At 38.7% G+C, this 19,779-nt stretch overlaps 1 protein-coding gene across 1 annotated transcript in view; it reads right to left on the bottom strand.

Moving 5' to 3' along the window:
* The window catches only part of GLCCI1 (glucocorticoid induced 1), a 110,323-nt gene extending 95,669 nt beyond the window's left edge, over positions 1-14,654 (bottom strand). Inside the window, exon 1 of the mRNA XM_047694836.1 lies at positions 13,682-14,654. Coding sequence (XP_047550792.1) covers positions 13,682-14,120 — 439 coding nt within the window. The 5' untranslated portion in view covers positions 14,121-14,654. The remainder of the gene's footprint in view (positions 1-13,681) is intronic.
* Between the last annotated feature and the right edge of the window lie 5,125 nt (positions 14,655-19,779).

The following is a 19,779-nucleotide window of genomic DNA, read 5'->3' as shown; positions in this document are numbered from 1 at the left end:
GATCCATAAGAAACATAAAAAAAGAAATCGACCCAGAACATACATTTCACCTAACATCTGTTTTTTTTTTACCATGAGATTAAGTGTAATACTTATTTCATTAAATGGGATATCTGTATAAAGATGTTATTTTTTGACCACTTGGCTTAGTACAAAGTAGAACAGGACAACTATCTTAAAGATTAACTAATATAACCAATTACTAATACTAAAGGCTTTAAGGCTAATAATTCTTTAAGATAAAAGCTTTTAAGAATAGTCAAAAAAGAAAACTAAATTCTGAGTATAGTAAAGACAAAAAAGTTATTGTGCATTCAACCATGATAACAATTAATGGTAATGTAACATATGAAAAGCTTCTTTTCCATTCTCTTCTAGCTCAATAATGGCAGATATGAAGCCAAAACCAAGCTGTACTCATTTCAATAGTCTCACAAGATACCAATGTCCAGGTATCACCACATATCATTACTACATATGACTACATTTCTACACAAGAAGGCACATCCAAAAGTTCAGAATACCGAGAGGGTATTTGCTTACATGTGTGAACAGAAAGTGTCAATGATGTAATCCTAGGCCAACTATAGCAGATTATACATCCATGTAGGGATATAACTTAGAACTAGATATATTATAGAAGCCATGGAATGAAGGTCTCCTAGGCTTCATCCAGCCAAAGAAAAACATATAAACAGAGTATTTAGTATTCAACAAATACCAAAAAGCTCAACTTAACTTAGAAAAGCAAAGGAACATAATAATTCATATGTGAAGCCCAAGGCTTAGAGAAAATAGTGGGTTAAAATCTTGGCAGATTTTAAATGAATTGACTTTACTGAGAAATAGGACTGTGAGCACACCAACTGTACCTCAAATACATATTCTGTAAGGGTCAGAGTTCCTCAAATATAATAGGGATTCAAGCAATATTTACTGTGTAAAAAAGGGAGGAATTCCATTAGTTTTACTCACCAACATACTGCCAACAACCAGTACAGTAACTGAAACATTTCTTGAATGAATGAACAGATCATGGAAATTACATTAAAGCTACATTAACCTTTGGCCATACGTTAACCAAAAAGCCAAAGAGTAAGAAAATGCGACTGACTAGAGTTTTTGTTTTGTTTTTTTAATAATGGGTCACTCTGGCATGTAAAGGATTTTAAAACGTTTTTTAAGCTATCTGACCAAAATATTGCAGAATATTGTAGGTTTTTTAAAAAAAAAAATCTTATTTCTGAGCACAGTCTAACTCCCACATCTAGAAACTAATGAAACTACATTTAGCAATGTTTGCCAACCTCTATTTAGGAAATGTTAGACACTTAGTTTAATTTACAGCTGATTCTTTTCACAGCAATTTATCAGATTGCCTCCAAAAATACTTTAGAAGAAAATGACACTGTCACAGAACCCTCAGAGATATTGTAAATATATTTTATTTACAGACTACCAGCTCAAATATAAACAAATCTACATTTCACTGTGATCTTTTTGTATCTTCATGGAAAGATCACTTCACAGGTATACATGAGAATAGCAAAGTTTTTTATGGCTAGACCTGACGTAACCCTGAGCAACTAAGCCCTGCCAGTTTTTATTATGTTCTAAGATAGAAATATTACTTCACTGATTCAACTTACAGATTGATGTATTTAACTAGGAAAGTTAATTACAGAGGAAATATCATGAAAAACTCCATCCATCACACAGACTCTATACAACACTTTCAATATCATAACAATAAAAATATCATTTCTAATGTTACTTATGAAAGGACTCATGTTCCACATTTACTATTAAAGAGAGCTTACAATAAGCACAAATGACACTGAAAAAAAATCACCATGGAAGATATTATTAAAATTGAGCTCAGAATATCTTTTCTGGATTACATCAGCAAATCCAGAAAAAGTGAAAGAGCCCAGGCAGTTATAAATTGAGAAGATAGTGCACCTTGTTGTTTTGCCATGAAAGTGATATATAAAAGGGTACTATTTTGAATGTTGCTAAAATATCAAAGGAAGGCAAGGGTAAAGAATCATGTTAGGGATAAATGGAGCCTTATGATGCTTTTATTAGACATGTAAAGTTTAAACTGTCAAATAAGAAAATACAAAAGAACTTACTCTACCCAGATTTTGAGAATTCAAACGAAAGGCAGTTTTTTAAAAAATGGAAATCTAAATTCTGCTTTAACAAAGTGATAGATCCTTTAAGGACCAAGAGGAAGGCTTACTAATGGCATGATAAGGTTTTGAAATGCTATGACATTCTTATATGCATACCTGAGGCCTGAATCATTGGGAATATTTGGAAATATTTTAAGTTCTATGGACCCTAGAGTCTAGTCCCATTTAGCTTTCTCTTCACCCAACCCTCTAATGCTATTTTTGGCTTCTCTATGATTTAACTGTATAAGCAATGGGATAACCCATTATGCATTCTTTCCTGTCCCATAATGAACTGGGTTCCAAAAGCAACTCTCAGTTAACTTGAAGTTGGGACTTAAAGAGTTATATGGGCTTTCTGGGCCCCCGATGCATGCTGCCTGACCTTGGGCAATTACTTAACTTGTTAGGATGTCATCTACTCATCTGTGAAGAGAAGTTATAAAAGTACTCTACACTAGGTTTTCAACAACCACTAGTGAAGACTAGTGGTTGACATAAAAGCTCAATAAATGATCATTTTACTAAGGATTATCTAGTTTACACAACAACAATCAAACCAATATCATACTGCCATAAAAACAGACACATAGACCAATGGAACAGAATAGAGGGGCCGGAAACAAACTCACAGATGTATTACGGTCAACTAATTTTTGACAAGGGTGCCAAGAACACACAATAGGAAGACACAGGACAATCTCTTCAATAAATGGTGTTGGAAAAATTGGATATCCACATGCCAAAAATGAAACCGGATGATCTTCTTACACCATATAAAAAATTAACTCAAAATGGATCAAAGCTTTAAAAATAAGACCCAAAGCTGGAAACCTCATCAGAGAAAATATAGGGAAAAATCTCCTTAATATCAGTTTTAGCAATGACATTTTGGATATACACGAAAAGCAAAGCAACAAAAGCAAAAATAAATAAGTGGGACTACATCAAACTAAAAAGCTGCCGCAGAGCAAAGGGAAAAAAAATCAATAAATTAAAAAGGCAAGCTATGGAATAGGAGAAAATATCTGTAAACCATACATTTGATAAGGAGTTAAAATCTTAAATATATAAGGAATGTTCAAAAATCAACAGCAAAAAAAATTTTTTTTAAATGGCAAAAGAGTTGAACAGACATTTTTCCAAAGAAGACATATAATAGCCAACAGATACATGAAAAAGGTGCTCAACACCACTAATGATCAGGGAAATGCAAATTAAACCACAATGAGATACCACTCACACCTGCTAGAATGGCTATTATCAAAAGATAAGACATAAAAAATTGGCAAGGATGTGGAGAAAAGATAACAAGAGTATGCCATCATTGGGAATTTAAATTGGTGGGAACAGAAAACAATATATCTATGTAGAAAACCTGGAAGACTCCACCAAGAAAATGGAAGAACTGATACACGAATTTAGCAAAGTGGCAGGATGTAAAATCAATGTACAGAAATCTGTTGCATTTCCATATAACAATAATGAAGCAACAGAAAGAAAGATCAAAGAATTGATCCCATTTACAATTGCACCAAAAATAAACCTGACTGAACAGGTGAAAGATCTGTATGCTGAAAACAACAGAACACTTATGAAAGAAATCGAAGAAGACACAAAGAAATGGAAAAACATTCCATGCTCATGGATTGGAAAAACAAATATTGCTAAGAGGTCTATACTACCAAAGCAACCTACAAGTTCAATGCAATCCCTATCAAAATAACATCAGCATTTCTTACGGAGCTAGAACAAACAATTCTAAAATGTGTATGGAACTAGAAAAGACCCTGAATAGCCAAAGTAACGTTGAGAAAGAAAACCAAAGCTGGAGGCATCACAATCCAGACTTCAAGCTGTATCACAAAGCTGTAATCGTCAAGACAGTATGGTATTGGCATAAAAACAGACACATAGATCTATAGAACAGAGTAGAGAGCCTAGAAATGGACCCACGACTATTCTTTGACAAAGCAGGAAAGAATATCCAATGGAAAAGACAGTCTCTTCAACAAATGGTGTTGGGAAAATTGGACAGCCACATGCAGAATAATGGAACTGGACTACTTTCTAATACCATACACAAAACCAAACCAAAATGGATGAAAGAGCTAAATGTGAGATAGGAAACCATCAAAATCCTTGAGAACCCAAACAGCAACCTCTGTGACTCATCTACAGCAATGTCTTACTAGACATGTTACCAGAGAAAAGGGAAACAAAAGCAAAATGAACTATTGGGACTTCATCAAGATAAAAAGCTTCTGCAACAAAACCAAAAGGTAACTGATGGAATGGGAGTATGCAATGACATACCTGATAAAGGGCTAGTATCCAAAATCTAAAAAAGTTATCAAAACTCAACACCCAAAATATAATCCAGTTAAGAAATGGGCAGAAGGCATGAACAGACATTTACCAAAGACGACATACAGATGGCTAACAGACACATGAAAAAACGCTCAACATCACTCATCATCAGGAAAATACAAATCAAAACCACAATGAGATACCACCTCAGATACACCTGTCAGAATGGCTAAAATTAACAAGTCAGGAAACAACAGATGTTGGCAAGGATGTGGAGAAAGGAGAACCCTCTTACACTGTTGGTGAGAATGCAAATTGGTGCAGCCCCTCTGGAAAACAGTGTGGAGGTTCCTCAAAAAGCTTAAAGTAGAACTACCCTACGACCCAGCAGTTGCACTACTAGCTGTTTATCCAAAGGATGAAAAAATACGGATTCAAAGGGGCACATGCACCTCACTGATTATAGCAGCATTATCAACAACAGCCAAAGTATGGAAAGCTCAAACATCCATCTGCTGATGAATGGATAAAGAAGATGTGGTATGTGTGTGTCTGTGTGGAATGGAATGGAATATTAAAAAGAATCAAAAGAATCAGCCATCAAAAAGAATGAAATCTTGCCATCTGCAATGATGTGGATGGAATCAAGAGTGTATTACGCTATGAGAAGTCAGTCAGTCAGATAAAGACAAATACTGTATGATTTCACTCATCTGTGGGATTTAAGAAACAAAACAGATTAACATAGGAGAAGGGAAGGAAAAATAAAATAAAAACAGAGAGGGAGGTAAACCATAAGAGAATCTTAAAGACAGTGAACTGAGGTTTGATGGAGGGGAGAGGAGTCGGGGGGCGGGGTGTATATTGAAAGGTGATGGGCATTAAGGACGGCGCTTGTGATGAGCACTGGGTGTTACATGCAAGTGATGAGTCACTAGATTCTACTCCTAAAAACTACTACTACGCTATATGTTAACTAATTTGAATTTAAATAAAATCTTGGAGGAAAAAAATAGTATAGAGGTTCCTCAAAACACTGAATATAGAACTATCATATGATCCAGCAATCCTTCTTCTGGGTATATACATCCAAAGGAAATGAAATCAGTATCTTAAAAGAGATATCTGCCCTCCCACATTCATTACATTATTCACAATAGTCAAGATACAAAATAACATAAATGTTCATTGATGGAGGAATGGATAAAGAAACTGTCACACACACACACTTACACAAATATTAGACAACATTAAAAAAAAAAAAAGGAAATCCTGCCATTGGCAACACAGATGAACCTGGAACTAAACAAGATAAGCCAGACACGGAAAAACAAATACTGTATGATCTCACTTTCATGTGGAATCTAAAAAAGTCAAATTTATGGAAGCAGAGAGTACAGAGGTAGTTTCCAGGGCCTTGCAGGTGACAAAAATGGGAATATACAGGTCAAGGGTACAAACTTTCAATCATAAGATGACCAAATTCTGGATGAATAATAACGAATCCTACATAGCACAGTGACTCTAATTAATACCGTATTGTATACTTGAAATCTGTCAAGAGTAGATCTTAAATGTTCTCATCATACACCAAAACAAAATGTGATGGATGTATTAATAGCTTGACTGTGGTAATCATTTCACAGTGTATACATAGATAATATCACCATACTGTACCCTTTAAATACAGACAATTTTTATTTCTCAGTCATACCTCAGTAAAGCTAGCGGGGAATACTTAAAAAAACTATCTAGTGTAATAACCTTACTTTTCCTTTCTGAATTTTTTCTCTACCTAACAAAAATCTCAAAAACCCCACCTCTCACTTTATTTTTTAAAGATTTTATTTATTTACTCATGACATACAGAGAGAGAGAGAGAGAGAGAGAGAAGCAGAGGCATAGAGAGAAGCAGGCTCCCTGCTGAGCAGAGAGCCCAATGGGAGGCTCCATCCTAGGACCCTGGGATCATGACCTGAGCCAAAGGCAGATGCTTAAATGACTGAGCCACCCAGGCACTCACCCCCCAAACTCTCACTTTAAAGATAGAGGAAATAAGATGCCAAAAATCTGTGACTTGCTATAAGTCAAATGTTGAAACTGGAAATAGAACCCAAGTCTCTTAACTCCCAATTTATTATCTTCCAGTATACCTTTTTGTTTCTGAGACTCTTATAGTACCATTTAGAAAATAATTTGGCCTTTAATGTGACAATTCTGGAGAAAAGAGCTAAGTTATTCTATTAAGGAATAACCTAGCCACACATTGCTTCATTCCACCTTCATCAGAAAAAAGACAATCCTGGGGCACCTGGGTGGCTCAGTCAGTTAAACAACTAACTCTTTATTTAATCTCAGGTTCATGGAACTGAGCCCCACATTGGACTGCAGGCTAGGCATGGAACCTACCTAAGATTCTCTCTCTCCCTCCCTTAAAGAAAAGAAAAAAAAAAAAAAAAAGACAATCCCAAAAGCGAATTTATAGAATTAGTTACAGGGCAACTCTAGTTGTCAGTCAGTACTCAATCTTATATTCAATACTATCTATAATAATTATTTTGTTAGGCATGTAAGTATTAATAAAGCTAAATAAGCCACGAAGAGTTCACTTACATCTTGTTTGTTCTGCTTAAGAAAACAAGTGCATGATGCCTTTAGAAAATGTTTCATTCAGTAACTTATTTTTTAGTGATGTCAAAGTTAAAATTAGCTTTATGAACTATTCACAAAAGTTCTTCCTGTGGTTATACTAGCTAAATAAGGAGTTATTACTGTCAGTAGGTGGTATGTATTTGATCTTTAGTAACACTAGGCAGCAAGTTCTAGCAGTTTATGAAACATTCAGATGTTTAGTAGATTTCTTGATTCTAACGACTTGTAAGACAATTTTGGACACTGACTTTGCCACACAATAATGGGTTTCACTAGATTCTTCCACTCATCCCTACTTTTGGTGAGCCATCATTAATGTGCACCATGGTGGCACTTCATTAAGTACAAACATTCGCAGTTCAAACCCACAAATTGCAGTGAGAACTTGTTAGCTCTTGGGAGGGCTGAATTAACCTAGCACCAGTTGCTGAGACAATCACTTAAGACCAGTCTCTGCTTAGTGATTCCTGAAGCATTCATTAGTTTAGCACCACGTGTAACTAATTTTAACATTCGTGGAGAAAAGTACTTCTCACTATGATTCAAGGACAGAACAAATTCTAGATGGGAGGAGGATAGAAACAGTCAAGTTCATATCCCTGATCCCTCAGGAAGGAGATTTCTCACTTTCTTGCCCTCTCTTAAAAGTTTCTTTAAGAACAAGTGGAGAAATGTGACCAATCCATATATATTCTATTCCAGTTACATTCACCATCCTGTCTTACATGTTTAGACATTCTGAAAATGTCAAAGCATATCCCAGCAGTGTAATAGTGCTGTGAAAACAGAAAACCTACTCTTTAGTAATTCTTTTAGCTCAGAAATCACAGCTGGTCACCAAGATCAGAGTCTTCTTGAGTTAGGAGCAATGGGATGGTCTTGTGGAATAAACACTACACGTGGAATCAGAAGATTTGCACTTCAAATGCACTTTCTTGATAAATGAACATATACATTGCCTAGTGTATAAAAAGCACTAAAATGCTTTCTTCCTTTCTACCTACAACCAGAGACACAACGTAATATAAGGGAAGTTACTCAGGTATTCATGAACTTACCTCATTTGTCTCAATATCATTCATTTGAAGTAAACAACTCTGCTTAAAGATATCTGCCATGTATGGCCTTACTAAACCGAAATACTAGAGAAGTATTTTTCTCTATAATTGTTCATAATGCAAGTAAAGTCCTTACTTTTTTCAGAATTACTACTAATCTGTTTTGCAGAATAAGCACAGACCTTATTGTTTTAGAATCAGCTGGATGATAGGTGGAATCATGGTCAGTTTAAGGGTCCAGGTAAAGGGCAGAGGTAACTTCTAGCTCTACCATCAGTTCCTTCGGCTCTCCATATTAACAGTTGAGTAGTGTTCTCTCTTCCCTCCACTTTTGGCAAACCCAATTAAAAGACTCTCAGTCTCAAGTTCAACCTCTGGTTAAAATACAAGTATAAAGGACAGAAACAGCATCTGTGATTTGGTTTCTTTATCAGTTAGTAACAAAATTATATATTGAAGACCAAAGGCAACAGCGCCAGGCACAGGTGCTGGGAAAAAGCCTGTCTTGGTGGTGGTGTCCAGCAATTTTAAGCACTGGAGAAAAGACTGAACTAAAACTAAGGATATCATGCCCATCAGGATATAATCTTTGGCAGACTATTAGCGACATGTGAAAGCTTTGATAAAACAGGTTTCTAGAAATTTGTTTAAATTTCAGTCTTAAGAAAAACCTTCTACTAGCCATTTATTGAACATTACCATTTATCTCCATTGTTATTCACTGCCATGGACCCCATAATTTGTCTTCTTATTCACATTTAGTCTGCATTTTCACAAATAAAATAAAGACCACAAGGATGTCATTACCCTTCAGCATTTCCCAATGCATAATTCCTAATTTGCACTAAATCCTTAAAGAAATGTACACTGCAGTGAATGACATGTCCTTCTGTAAAAAGTACTGTAAATAATGAAATAATTTTTAGCTCAATATACACACACAAAATTATACATACAGTTAAACTGAGCAAGGTGCTTTTATATATCTTAGGTGTATGATATTCAATATGCTTAATGCTCCTTATTTGAGGGAAATATAATCTTTGAACATAAGACAGTAGTTTAAGAACAGATAACTTAAAAAAAAAGAACAGATAACTTCTATAATTTCACTTATTAAGTGAACCTTAAATCTTATGCATCATAATTGATGGAAAAAGCTAAAATAATCAATGCTGCTGATACTTAGTGTAGTTCTCAAAGGCCTAAAACCTTTCCCCAAAACCAGTATTTGAAACCTGTTGTTTTAGGGGGGAAAAAACCCCACAACTTTTAACTATTTTTACCAAGTATAGGAAAGCTTTGAAACAAGTTCCTCTAAGCACTCTAACAAAATTAATTTTAAAAGATGGGGCCATGAGAAGGGCTTAATTTCTATGAATACCAGCCTGAGAGGTAACTTTGTATGAAGAGAATGTCTGAGTATTTCTAAAAAGTAAGGAGAAAAAAAAAGTAATTAAAAACACTGCATTCCACAAACTGAGCATAGCATAAAAATAACTCAAAAAGGAAAATTTAATGAAAAGATTAAAAAACTGAAAGCAAGTCAATGGATTAAAATACAAAGACACACACATTTCATGAAGTCATTCAACATTACATGCTGGCTGGCTTTGTATTTTCTTTTGGAATATAATCATAACTTCTTAATGCATTAAACAATAAAGCTCTCAATAATAATCATGAAAAACTCTAATCAAATTTCACTCTAGAGTTAGTAATCTGCTAGCATATTAGGCCTAAATAAATGTTAAACCAGGAATCAACACATGTTATTTTCCATAACAGGAGCCATATAAATTGCAAGCTCTCCCATGTTTTTTTAGCTAGATTTGGCACACTTAAGAATAAGCAGGATTCTCCAACCAGAGTACTAGAATGCAACTGATTGTGTATCTTTTAGAATTTATAATTCATCCTAATGCTCAATCTTTACAAAAACCACAACAGGATCTGCAATTGCTACTTACTGTCTTATCTTGCACAGTAAAATGTGAGCATTTGTTATGTTTCTAAATCCATAGGTTTTGCTCTGAGGTTTCAGAAAGAAGCAACTTTATTTTCTTTTGGTTATTACTCATGATTTTAGCTTACAGATTATTAATTTTTAACACTAACATCCTGCTATATTCTCATTTGAGTTCTATTTATCTCAAAGGTAGACTTTATGTATTACCATTACAAAAAAATAACTATTTGCATAATACTTTATGATTTTACATCTATTACAAACACATCACAGGGAGCCTGAGGACGCATTCAGCAGCATGTCATTCACCACTTCAAGACCCTTCAGAACCAAACAAGGGGGAGGGTGACATTTTGCTAATGGCAGAAGTAAAGAAATGAATGTAAATAACAAACCTTGAAGTTTTAAAAATACAAAAGAAATTTTTAAAATACAAACAAAAATATGATCCACATGCATAAACAAGATAGTTTTAATTTGTAAAAGTCCAGGTAAAGATGCATCTTCTGTTACGATACCCTTTTAAATGATCTAAAACTGGTGCTATAAAAATTAATTGCCATCTTGTTGAATTTTATAAGTTACTATATTAAAGATTTGATTGCATCTCTTTACACAACCCAGCTTTTCCTCAGCTTTGTGAAATAATCTGAGTATCATTTCTTTATTACAGACTTAACCCTATAAATATGCATATTAAGAATGTTTAAGAGAGAAATAATAATGATCCAACATGTTTAGAAATCATGTTGTTTCATAATTCCTTCTCCGTAAAACAATCATGAAGAAAGAGTTTAAACCTTCTGTATTTTCTTCCATAACCACCAGTCCAGATAAAAAAATATATATATATTGAATGCTCAGTTATGTCCCTTCCAGTCTAAATGCACATAGCACTTGAAGCTTTTTGTAAACAATATGCCTCTATACTACATACCTATCCCTTGAACCACCATTTACTTAAATTAACATTTTTAAATGTAGTTTCAAATGCAGCATAACACCATCTTAAACACACACACACACACACACACACACACAGAGGAGTGTGCAGAAAAGGAAGGAGGTGGAGAGCAAGAAATGGAGCACGTTGTTGTTTTTCATTCATGCAGTATAGTGATGTCAGTGTCTGCAGCAGCGGCGGCGGCAGGAGCCTTGACCTGTGGAGGCTAAAATCCACTGAAGTCAGAACCTCGCAGAATTCAAAAGAAACTGAGTAGATAATGTTTCAAAAATTGTTCAACTGTTCACAGTATGGATTTTAAATGGCTAACTAAACAGAACAGATTAGTTGCACAGTTTTAATTTGGGTAGTAGAGAGGAGTAAGGCGGGATGTGGAGAAGTAACATAAAGGTAATATAATCAGGGAACTGGGGGCTAAAGAGCCTGCATTCAAAATCCCTTAAATATAAGAAACTGACAAAACACCTGGTGTTAAAAACAGCAGAAAAGCCCCTTCTGTTCCCAATACAAGCTCTCTGGTGATGCAAATCTGTCTGCTGAGCGACCAGACTCAGAAAATGTTTTCATCATGATTGCATTAAAATTGCATTAAACTCAGATATGCCACACTACAACAAAGGGGACACTTTAAGCCTGATCACAAATTTCATTAAAACTACTTTATGATGGACCATGTAATTCTTAAGCAATTAAGGCTTTTGAAGGGATGCAGAAAAACAAGTTGTACTATGATGTGTTGTAAGATGTTGATGTTAGTGTTTATCAACAAAAGGGGAGGAGGCACTAGATGGCCATTATATTGTTGCAGCAACTACTCTTACTCTGCCCCCAAAACCTTCTGTACACATCAGTCTGAAATGGTTATTTTATGGCTGTTACATTAGTCCCTAAAAGAAAATCTCAAAACTCAATCTAAGCACTGTTGAAGTTAAATCACTCAAAAATTTCTCTAACTGCAGCCTTCTATTCGTTCTTTTACCTCTCATTTCATATAGCTCCAGAAAACGTGCAAGGGAGCTGCATATGGCATTAATCTGTTAGAAAATGGTGGCCTTTTCTATAAAATACAGCCAAAGATGTGTGTTCAGTTGTGGTCATTATTAGGGCGATCACGTTGTTTTCATTCATTCATTCAGGATTTGCTGGAGGATGTCAGTTTCTGCAGCAGCTGGCTTGACCTGGGGGAGGAGTGGGGGAGCAAATTCCTCCTGGTGCATACAGATTACAGGAGGTATTTCTTGGTGCTCATGTACACATACCACTGCACTACATCCTACTCTGCCACACCATCAAGTGGTCTGAAAACAAGTGCCTTAGCAACATGCTAATTACCAGCCAGAAATATTAAGAAGAAGGAAAAAAAAAACCCAAACTGCAATCCATCATAACATAATCACTTTCTCCAAGTCTAAGTCTTTCATTAAAAAGCTCCATTAAAGAAAACAAAAAATTCCACATACCACATCAACGTACAGAGCTCCACAGTATTTCCCTTCCAAGCAGAGTTTTCCACGGTATGATCAGTTGTCTCCACAATGCTGCAGCAGCAGCAGCAGCAGCATCTGTAGCTCTAGCCTGGTATCTAATTATATTAGCTACTCCACTCTCCCTTATGAGCTTTAAGTCCCTGTTTTGGCTAATCTTCCTTTTCTTCCCCAGGACCCAACTAGATCATGCACTGTGTCCCCAGACATAAACAAAACTAAACCAAAACACAAAACATTAAGGGAAGCCGACAGCATCCCCTAGCTTACCATTACCTTTGACACCTAACAAAAAAGAAACTTGAGATCCTTTAACAGCTCAGCTGAACTGTTAAGTGTACTTAAAAATGGAAGGAAAGAGTGAGCACACTCCACAAATAGGTCTTTAGAAATTTACCATGAAAATCTTGAGTTGGGCATAGATGATTTCCAATGAAGTACTGCTCTGATGCGTATGACTATATAAAGTAGAAAAAACTGGGAGACCCCCCCAAAAGAAATCCACAACCAAATCACCACCAAAACACTACACTTCAATTGCCTATCCAAAACTGTCTTCTCTACAAAGCCAACATATCCTTATGATATCCTTCTATCAAAACTAATGCCATAACCCCTCCAAAAATGAAGAAATACATATATTCCAGTGGTCACAGACACGTTAGGAACTTTGTAGGACAGCACAAAGAGGCTGTAGATTACAACCACCACCTTATCGGCTGCCAGTTTGTGTGCGTGTATTTTTAAGTGTTTCGCCCAGCTCCTCCTTCCCCCGCTACCAACAGCAAACACATGAGTGAGCTAATCAGCTCAAACTGAAAAACCTTTCGATGCAGGCGTGTGATGGAAGATAAAATCTGAGGGGCGGCATGTGGGTCAAATAAAAGTTGCTTTGCAGTTCGCTCCTCCAAGCCCCGCAGCGACCGCAGGGAGGTGAGATTCCCAAAGCCACTTTCACACCTTCGGTAATGCACTAGCAAAGAGAAGCCCGGAGAGGCTGAAGTTTCCACGGAGGGAACCGTCGGGGAAGACGCAGCCCGGGAGGACGGAAGGGTTGGGCTCGCTACCTCTGCACACGGGCGAGCCGGGGCTCCGTCTCTCAGGTGAGTTGCTCCTCCGGTGGTTCTCGGGGGACCGTCTCGGGCGGCCCTTGGCCCGCGGCGCCTGCTCGGTCGGGGCCGCGGCCGGCGGCAGCGTCGGGCTGGGTGGGCTGGAGCCGCGGGCCGCGCCGGGCCCCGGGAGGTTGCCCAGCGAGGCGGCGGCGGCGGGTGGGCGCGTGGGACTGTGCTGGCTGCCCCGCAGGAGCTGGTAGGGCACGGTGGCGCGGATGGGCTGCAGCAGCCGGCCGGCTCCCGCAGCCGGGGCGCAACCCACGCCGCCGCCGCCCGCACCGTTCCCGCTGCCGGCGGAGGGGGCGGCGGGCGGGGATCCCGCGGCGCTGCGCCGCATCCTCTGCGGCGGGGGATGAGGGGTCTGAGAGGAACTGGAGGAGGAGGCAGTGGACATGGTGGCTCCGAGGGCCCGGGACGACGCCGGCCGACACGGAGGCTCAGAGCGGGAGGCGCGCGAGCGTGTGGGAGCCGGCGCGATAGTGCGTGCGAGTGTGTAAGGGGGAGGGGCGGGGGTATCGGGGAGGAGGAGGAGTCTCTCGGCTCCCCCTTCCCAACGCGCACCCCCGCCGCCTCGGCGAGGGGGGAGGGGAAGGCTGCGAAAACAAACGCCCAACGGCCCCAACCGCCGGGCCGGGCTCCGTGTGGCGGTCACGGCCGGGGCCGCAAGGAGCCCGGAGCCGCCGCCGCCCCGGGCATCGCGCTGACAGGGGAGAAGGGCAACAGTCCGGATCACGCAGCCTCGGGGGCCGCTCGCTGCCTCGCGGGGCTGCACGCGCGGGATCGCCCGGCAACTGCTGGGAGGGCCCGGACCCCTGGTTCTGCGGATCGAGACCTGAGGAAAGGGCCTCGAGGTGTTTGGCTCTCCGCGGACTCCGCGCCACCGCAAACACCGCCGCCGCCGCCTCCGCCAGTTCCTCACTCCAAATGGCAACTGATTCCCCACCCGCACCCCGCCCCCGGCCCCTCCTCCCGGCGCTCGGACCAGCAGCTGCCGCAACGAGCATTCCCATTGGCTCCGCCGCTCCCCATCAGAACTCGAGTGATTGGTTGTGGAGTAGGAGTGAGAGGAGGACTTACCAATGACAGTGGTGCATGCTACTTTGGAGGCTGGGCTTGAGGGAGTGGAAGAGTGAAGCGGGGGCTGGCTGTGCGCGCTGGGAGAGGCATGAGAGTTGACAGCTTTTGAGGTGAGAGCGAGAGAGTTTGATTGGGCTGCCCTAGGAAAGTGGGTTCGTGAGTGTCCTGCGCGTGCCCCAACACCCAAAGACACATGCACACCCGGGTAAGCCAGTTGCGAGGGATCCCCCGTCCTGCGCCGGTTGTACAACTTGAGATAAATGACGCTTAAGGCTCACTTTACTTTGCAAGTACACCTGTTCTGTTGGGACGTTTTAGAGTTGGTACCAGAAGAATCCACCCTTTCCCCTCTAACTTTGGTAATGTGAGTTTTTGTGGCAAACAGACTAATTGATCAAAAGAACTTCAGGCATCAAAAGCAAAGTCTAGAAGCTGGATTGAACAACAGGTCAATATTTTTATAAAAGTCTAGATTTACAGTTATGCATCGAAAAGAGAATCAAATCTTTCGTTTCAAGCAGTAACCGAATTGCAAGTGTTAATAAGGAATTGTACATCATTACACCATCAGTTAGATGTATTAATGGAGGACACCCTGTTGCCTTTCCCCAGAAGCAGATGGTCTCTTGGGAGAAATAAATACCAGACTTAAAGTAACAATCCACTGTGGTAAATTTAGTTTTTATTATGCAGTGAAAGTGAAGAAATAAGATTTTGGGTAACAAAAACCAAAGTTTACCCCATAGTAAACCAAGGGTTTTTTGTTTGTTTGTTTTTTAATAAACATATAATGTATTTTTATCCCCAGGGGTACAGGTCTGTGAATCGCCAGGTTTACACACTTCACAGCACTCACCATAGCACATACCCTCCCCAATGTCCATAACCCCACCCCCTTCCCCCAGCCCCCCTCCCCCCAGCAACCCTCGGTTTGTTTTGTGAGATTAAGAGTCACTTATGGTTTGTCTCCCTCCCAATCCCATCTTGTTTCATTTACTCTCCTCCTACCCCCTTAACCCCCCATGTTGCATCTCCTATCCCTCATATCAGGGAGATCATATGATAGTTGTCTTTCTCTGGTTGACTTATTTCGCTAAGCATGATACCCTCTAGTTCCATCCACGTCGTCGCAAATGGCAAGATTTTATTTCTTTTGATGGCTGCATAGTATTCCATTGTGTATATATACCACATCTTCTTTATCCATTCGTCTGTTGATGGACATCTAGGTTCTTTCCATAGTTTGGCTACTGTAGACATTGCTGCTATAAACATTAGGGTGCACCTGCCCTTTCGGATCACTAAGGTAAACCAAGATTTTAAACCTTATGCAGGAACAGTTAATTTAAGGGTCTACCTCAGATACTCTCCATTGATTTCCATGAGATAATAAGAGAGAGAAAGTAAGTTATCAGATTGGTCTGCTCTTGGTGTCTGCCCACACTGGAAAAACTTCCTGTGATTTTTAAGCCCTATATACAGGGTTTAGTTTCACTTAGAGGAGTCATCACTCTCTGCTTCCCTGTGCTCTGCGTCCACAAAGCATACTAGCTTCTGTAAAAAGTAGGTGAACCCCAAGGGCGCCTGGGTGGCTCAGTCATTAAGCATCTGCTTTTGGCTCAGGTCATGGTCCCAGGGTTCTGGAATGGAGCCCTGCATTGGGCTAACTGCTTGGAGGGGGTCTACTTCTCCCTCTCCTCCCTGCTCATGCTCTCTCTCGCTGTCTCTCTCAAATAAATCTTTTAAAAAAATTAGAATGTTATAGTAGAGCTAACTCATTTAGCTCTACTATAATCTCCAAGGTAGATACTATTATTATCATCCCCATTATGTTCTCAGCTAAAGCACAAAAAGTTAAATGTCTTGCCCGAGATTACTTAGCTAGTTAAGAAGGAAGCTAAGAATCCAACTTAGGTGAACTAACTTGAATCTGTAAGTAAGCCTAGCACATCACAGCTTAAAGCTGTGACTACATGACTGATAGAGTATTTACAACATTCCAAGAATCTCCTGCATAAGATAAGTTCCCATTAGTTCAAAAGAAATTTTATAAGTGAAGATAGCCTGCTACCTATATGTTTTTCTTTATACAATAACATGTATTTTAGTTATACGTAAAATAAATACTCTTTCAAATTTGGTATAATTGTTTTTCCACCTAAAAGACTATTCATTAATTAGGAAATTGATTTCTTTCACGAGGAAAAACTAGCTTCTTTGCAATGGCATTAGAATATCAAAAACAAAAACCTTGACAGATTGAAATGTGAAATTTTTTAAAAAGCTGGTAAATTACTAAGTTGTTGATTTGATTACAGCATAGTTTCATTATAGAAATGTCCTCTCTAGCCACTCCTAAATATAAGTATGGAACAACCTCAACACATTAAATTACAACAATTCTAAATGTATACCGAGCCACAGTGATAATGATCAATACTTGATTTGGATCTAAAACCACATGCCTAGCCATATTTTAAAGGCTTCCTATGTCTTTCAATCTAGCATAGCCAATTAAATCAGGCATCTAGAGCAAATCTGAATGACCCACACTGAGAACTACTATGATCTTAAAATCCTATTTTTAGTTATTTATAAGTCATTATGACCTATGTGGATGTTAAATCAGCTTCTCTTTGCTAAAGAAATCTTGGTCAGATGACCTTTATTATTATATTAAACCTTTATTCTTGTGAAATAAGTACTGATCCTCATGTGTGAGGAATTCATTCTCCAAACAAATCAAATGTGGGCTAAAATAAACTAAACCCTGATTTCAGATGTCCATTTGTTGAGTTCTTAATAATGTTTAATAATGTTTTATTCTTATCAATGGTGGGAGTGGTCTCTCAGGTTATAAACTTTAAGAAAATGTTCTCCTGGGGCACCTGGGTGGCTCAGTGGGTTAAAGCCTCTGTCTTCGGCTCAGGTCATGATCTCAGGGTCCTGGGATCGGGGCTCTCTGCTCAGCAGGGAGCCTGCTTCCCCCTTCCCTCTCTGCCTGTCTCTCTGCCTACTTGTGATCTCCGTCTGTCAAATAAATAAATAAATAATCTTTAAAGAAAAGAAAAGAAAATGTTCTCCTTAAAAAAAAAAAAAGAAAGAAAGAAAGAAAATGTTCTCCTCAGCAAATTGGAAAATCCATAGAAGGAGGTATGGATTGCTCAGCTAGTGGGGCACTGTTAAACTGTGTTAGCTATGGGATGGAAAAGTCCAGGGTATTGGTTGAATCTAAGTGGGACACTCTATATGAGACTTAATGTTAGTAATGACCTCTTTCCTATGTTGCTCTGACTAGAAGAAAACAACATTGAGAAAACAATTTGGTGGCATGGGAACCACCTTTGTCCTCAGTAGCCTTATGTCTTGGCTGTCAGTTGGACAGAAATCCACCATTGGCTCCTTTGATGTAGATTTCTATTATATTTATTTCTTATTCATATATAGTAGTGGACATATTTTAGATTAAATTAAAACTTGGAATCAGTGGCTACATATGATTAATATGCAGGCTCAAGTGGAGAGAAAATGAGGCAAAGAAGCATTGGGCCTACAAGGCTATCAAGTGTCTCTTTTCTGGTTTCATCCAGGTTTGCCAGTCTGCACGTCCAAGGTTCATCCAAATCTAAGAGTCAGGCCAGGCTGTCAGTATTAGCAATGAGGTCATGACTGAGAGAGAACACTAAACAGATCTGCACTGATGTTCATCTTAAGCTGATTAAACTCTCTTGTCGGTGGATTCTTTATAGCAACAACAAAAAAAGCCTTGCCTGAATTTTTGTCCCTGGCAGATGCTTACAGTAATACTCCTTACTGCTTGTGACAGCCTACGTGCGCCTTTGCACTAGGTCTTCCCTCTGCCTGAAAAGTTATTGCCCCAGATACCCACATGGCTAGCTCCCTCATTTCCACCAGTTCTTTGCTCAGATATCACCACCTTCACGACGAGAGCTTTTCGGAAAACCCTTGTTAAAATTTCAAGCACCCCTAGGCATTTCCTATTCTCTACCCTATTTTTTTTCCAGAAAACCTATCACAATCCAGCCTGTTATGTATTGTAATTATTTTTTGTTCTGTCTAGAATATAAGAGCTATGAAAGCAAGACTTTTTAATTTATAACTGCTGAATCTTCACAACAGTGCTTGGTACATGGTAGACAATCGATATTTGCTCAGTATCGTTGAAAGAGTTGCAAATTTTAACAAGTGCTTGTTGAACCAAAACTGTGCTTTTATCAGAAAAATAAATATAACCATAGGTAGAGCTGCTGAAAAGACATAGCCAGAGTAGAAAAGTATACCGTGTGGCTCCTATAAACCCTACAGATATTTGTATTGGAGTTGGTGTTAAAAAAGAAAGCATATCTTGTATTCTGGTCCTTAGACAAAGTGAAAAGTATTATCCTAGTGGATATTGGAGGCTAATCAGAGGTTGGAAGTGGACGGTGAAAAAGGCAGTTGAAATTTGCAGAAAAAAACAAAAAAACTAAGTGAAATTGACAGAGAAGCACATTTGAGGACAGTTAGGGAATGACATCTGCTGATTTCTAGTCCGTTCTCTCACACTGTTAGAAACAGTTATTCCCAAGAGGCCTGTATAAAGGAACTGAAAAAAATTATATTTAAGTAGAAAGAAACATTTTATATAAATAACAAAAATCTTGCTTTCTTTTTCCCTAGATAAAGAATGACATATTTCCCTGAGATATAATGGCATAAGATTGAGTAAGTTTAAGGTATACAATGTAATGATTTTGCACTATATAGATGTATAGTGCAAAATGATTAACACAATAAGGTTATTTAACATCCATTACCTCACAGTTACATTTGTGTGTGTGGTGAGAACTTTTAAAATCTATTTTCTTAGCAACTCTCAAATATACAGTATAGTATTATTAATTACAATCACCTCACTGTATATTATAGCTCCAGAATTTATACATTTATGATTGGAAATCTGTATCTTTTGACCA

This window comes from Lutra lutra, chromosome 11 (assembly GCF_902655055.1).
Source record: "Lutra lutra chromosome 11, mLutLut1.2, whole genome shotgun sequence".
NCBI lineage: Eukaryota > Metazoa > Chordata > Mammalia > Carnivora > Mustelidae > Lutra > Lutra lutra.
The sequence above is the reverse complement of the archived record's forward strand: the minus strand, read 5'-3'. Positions and strand labels throughout refer to the sequence as shown.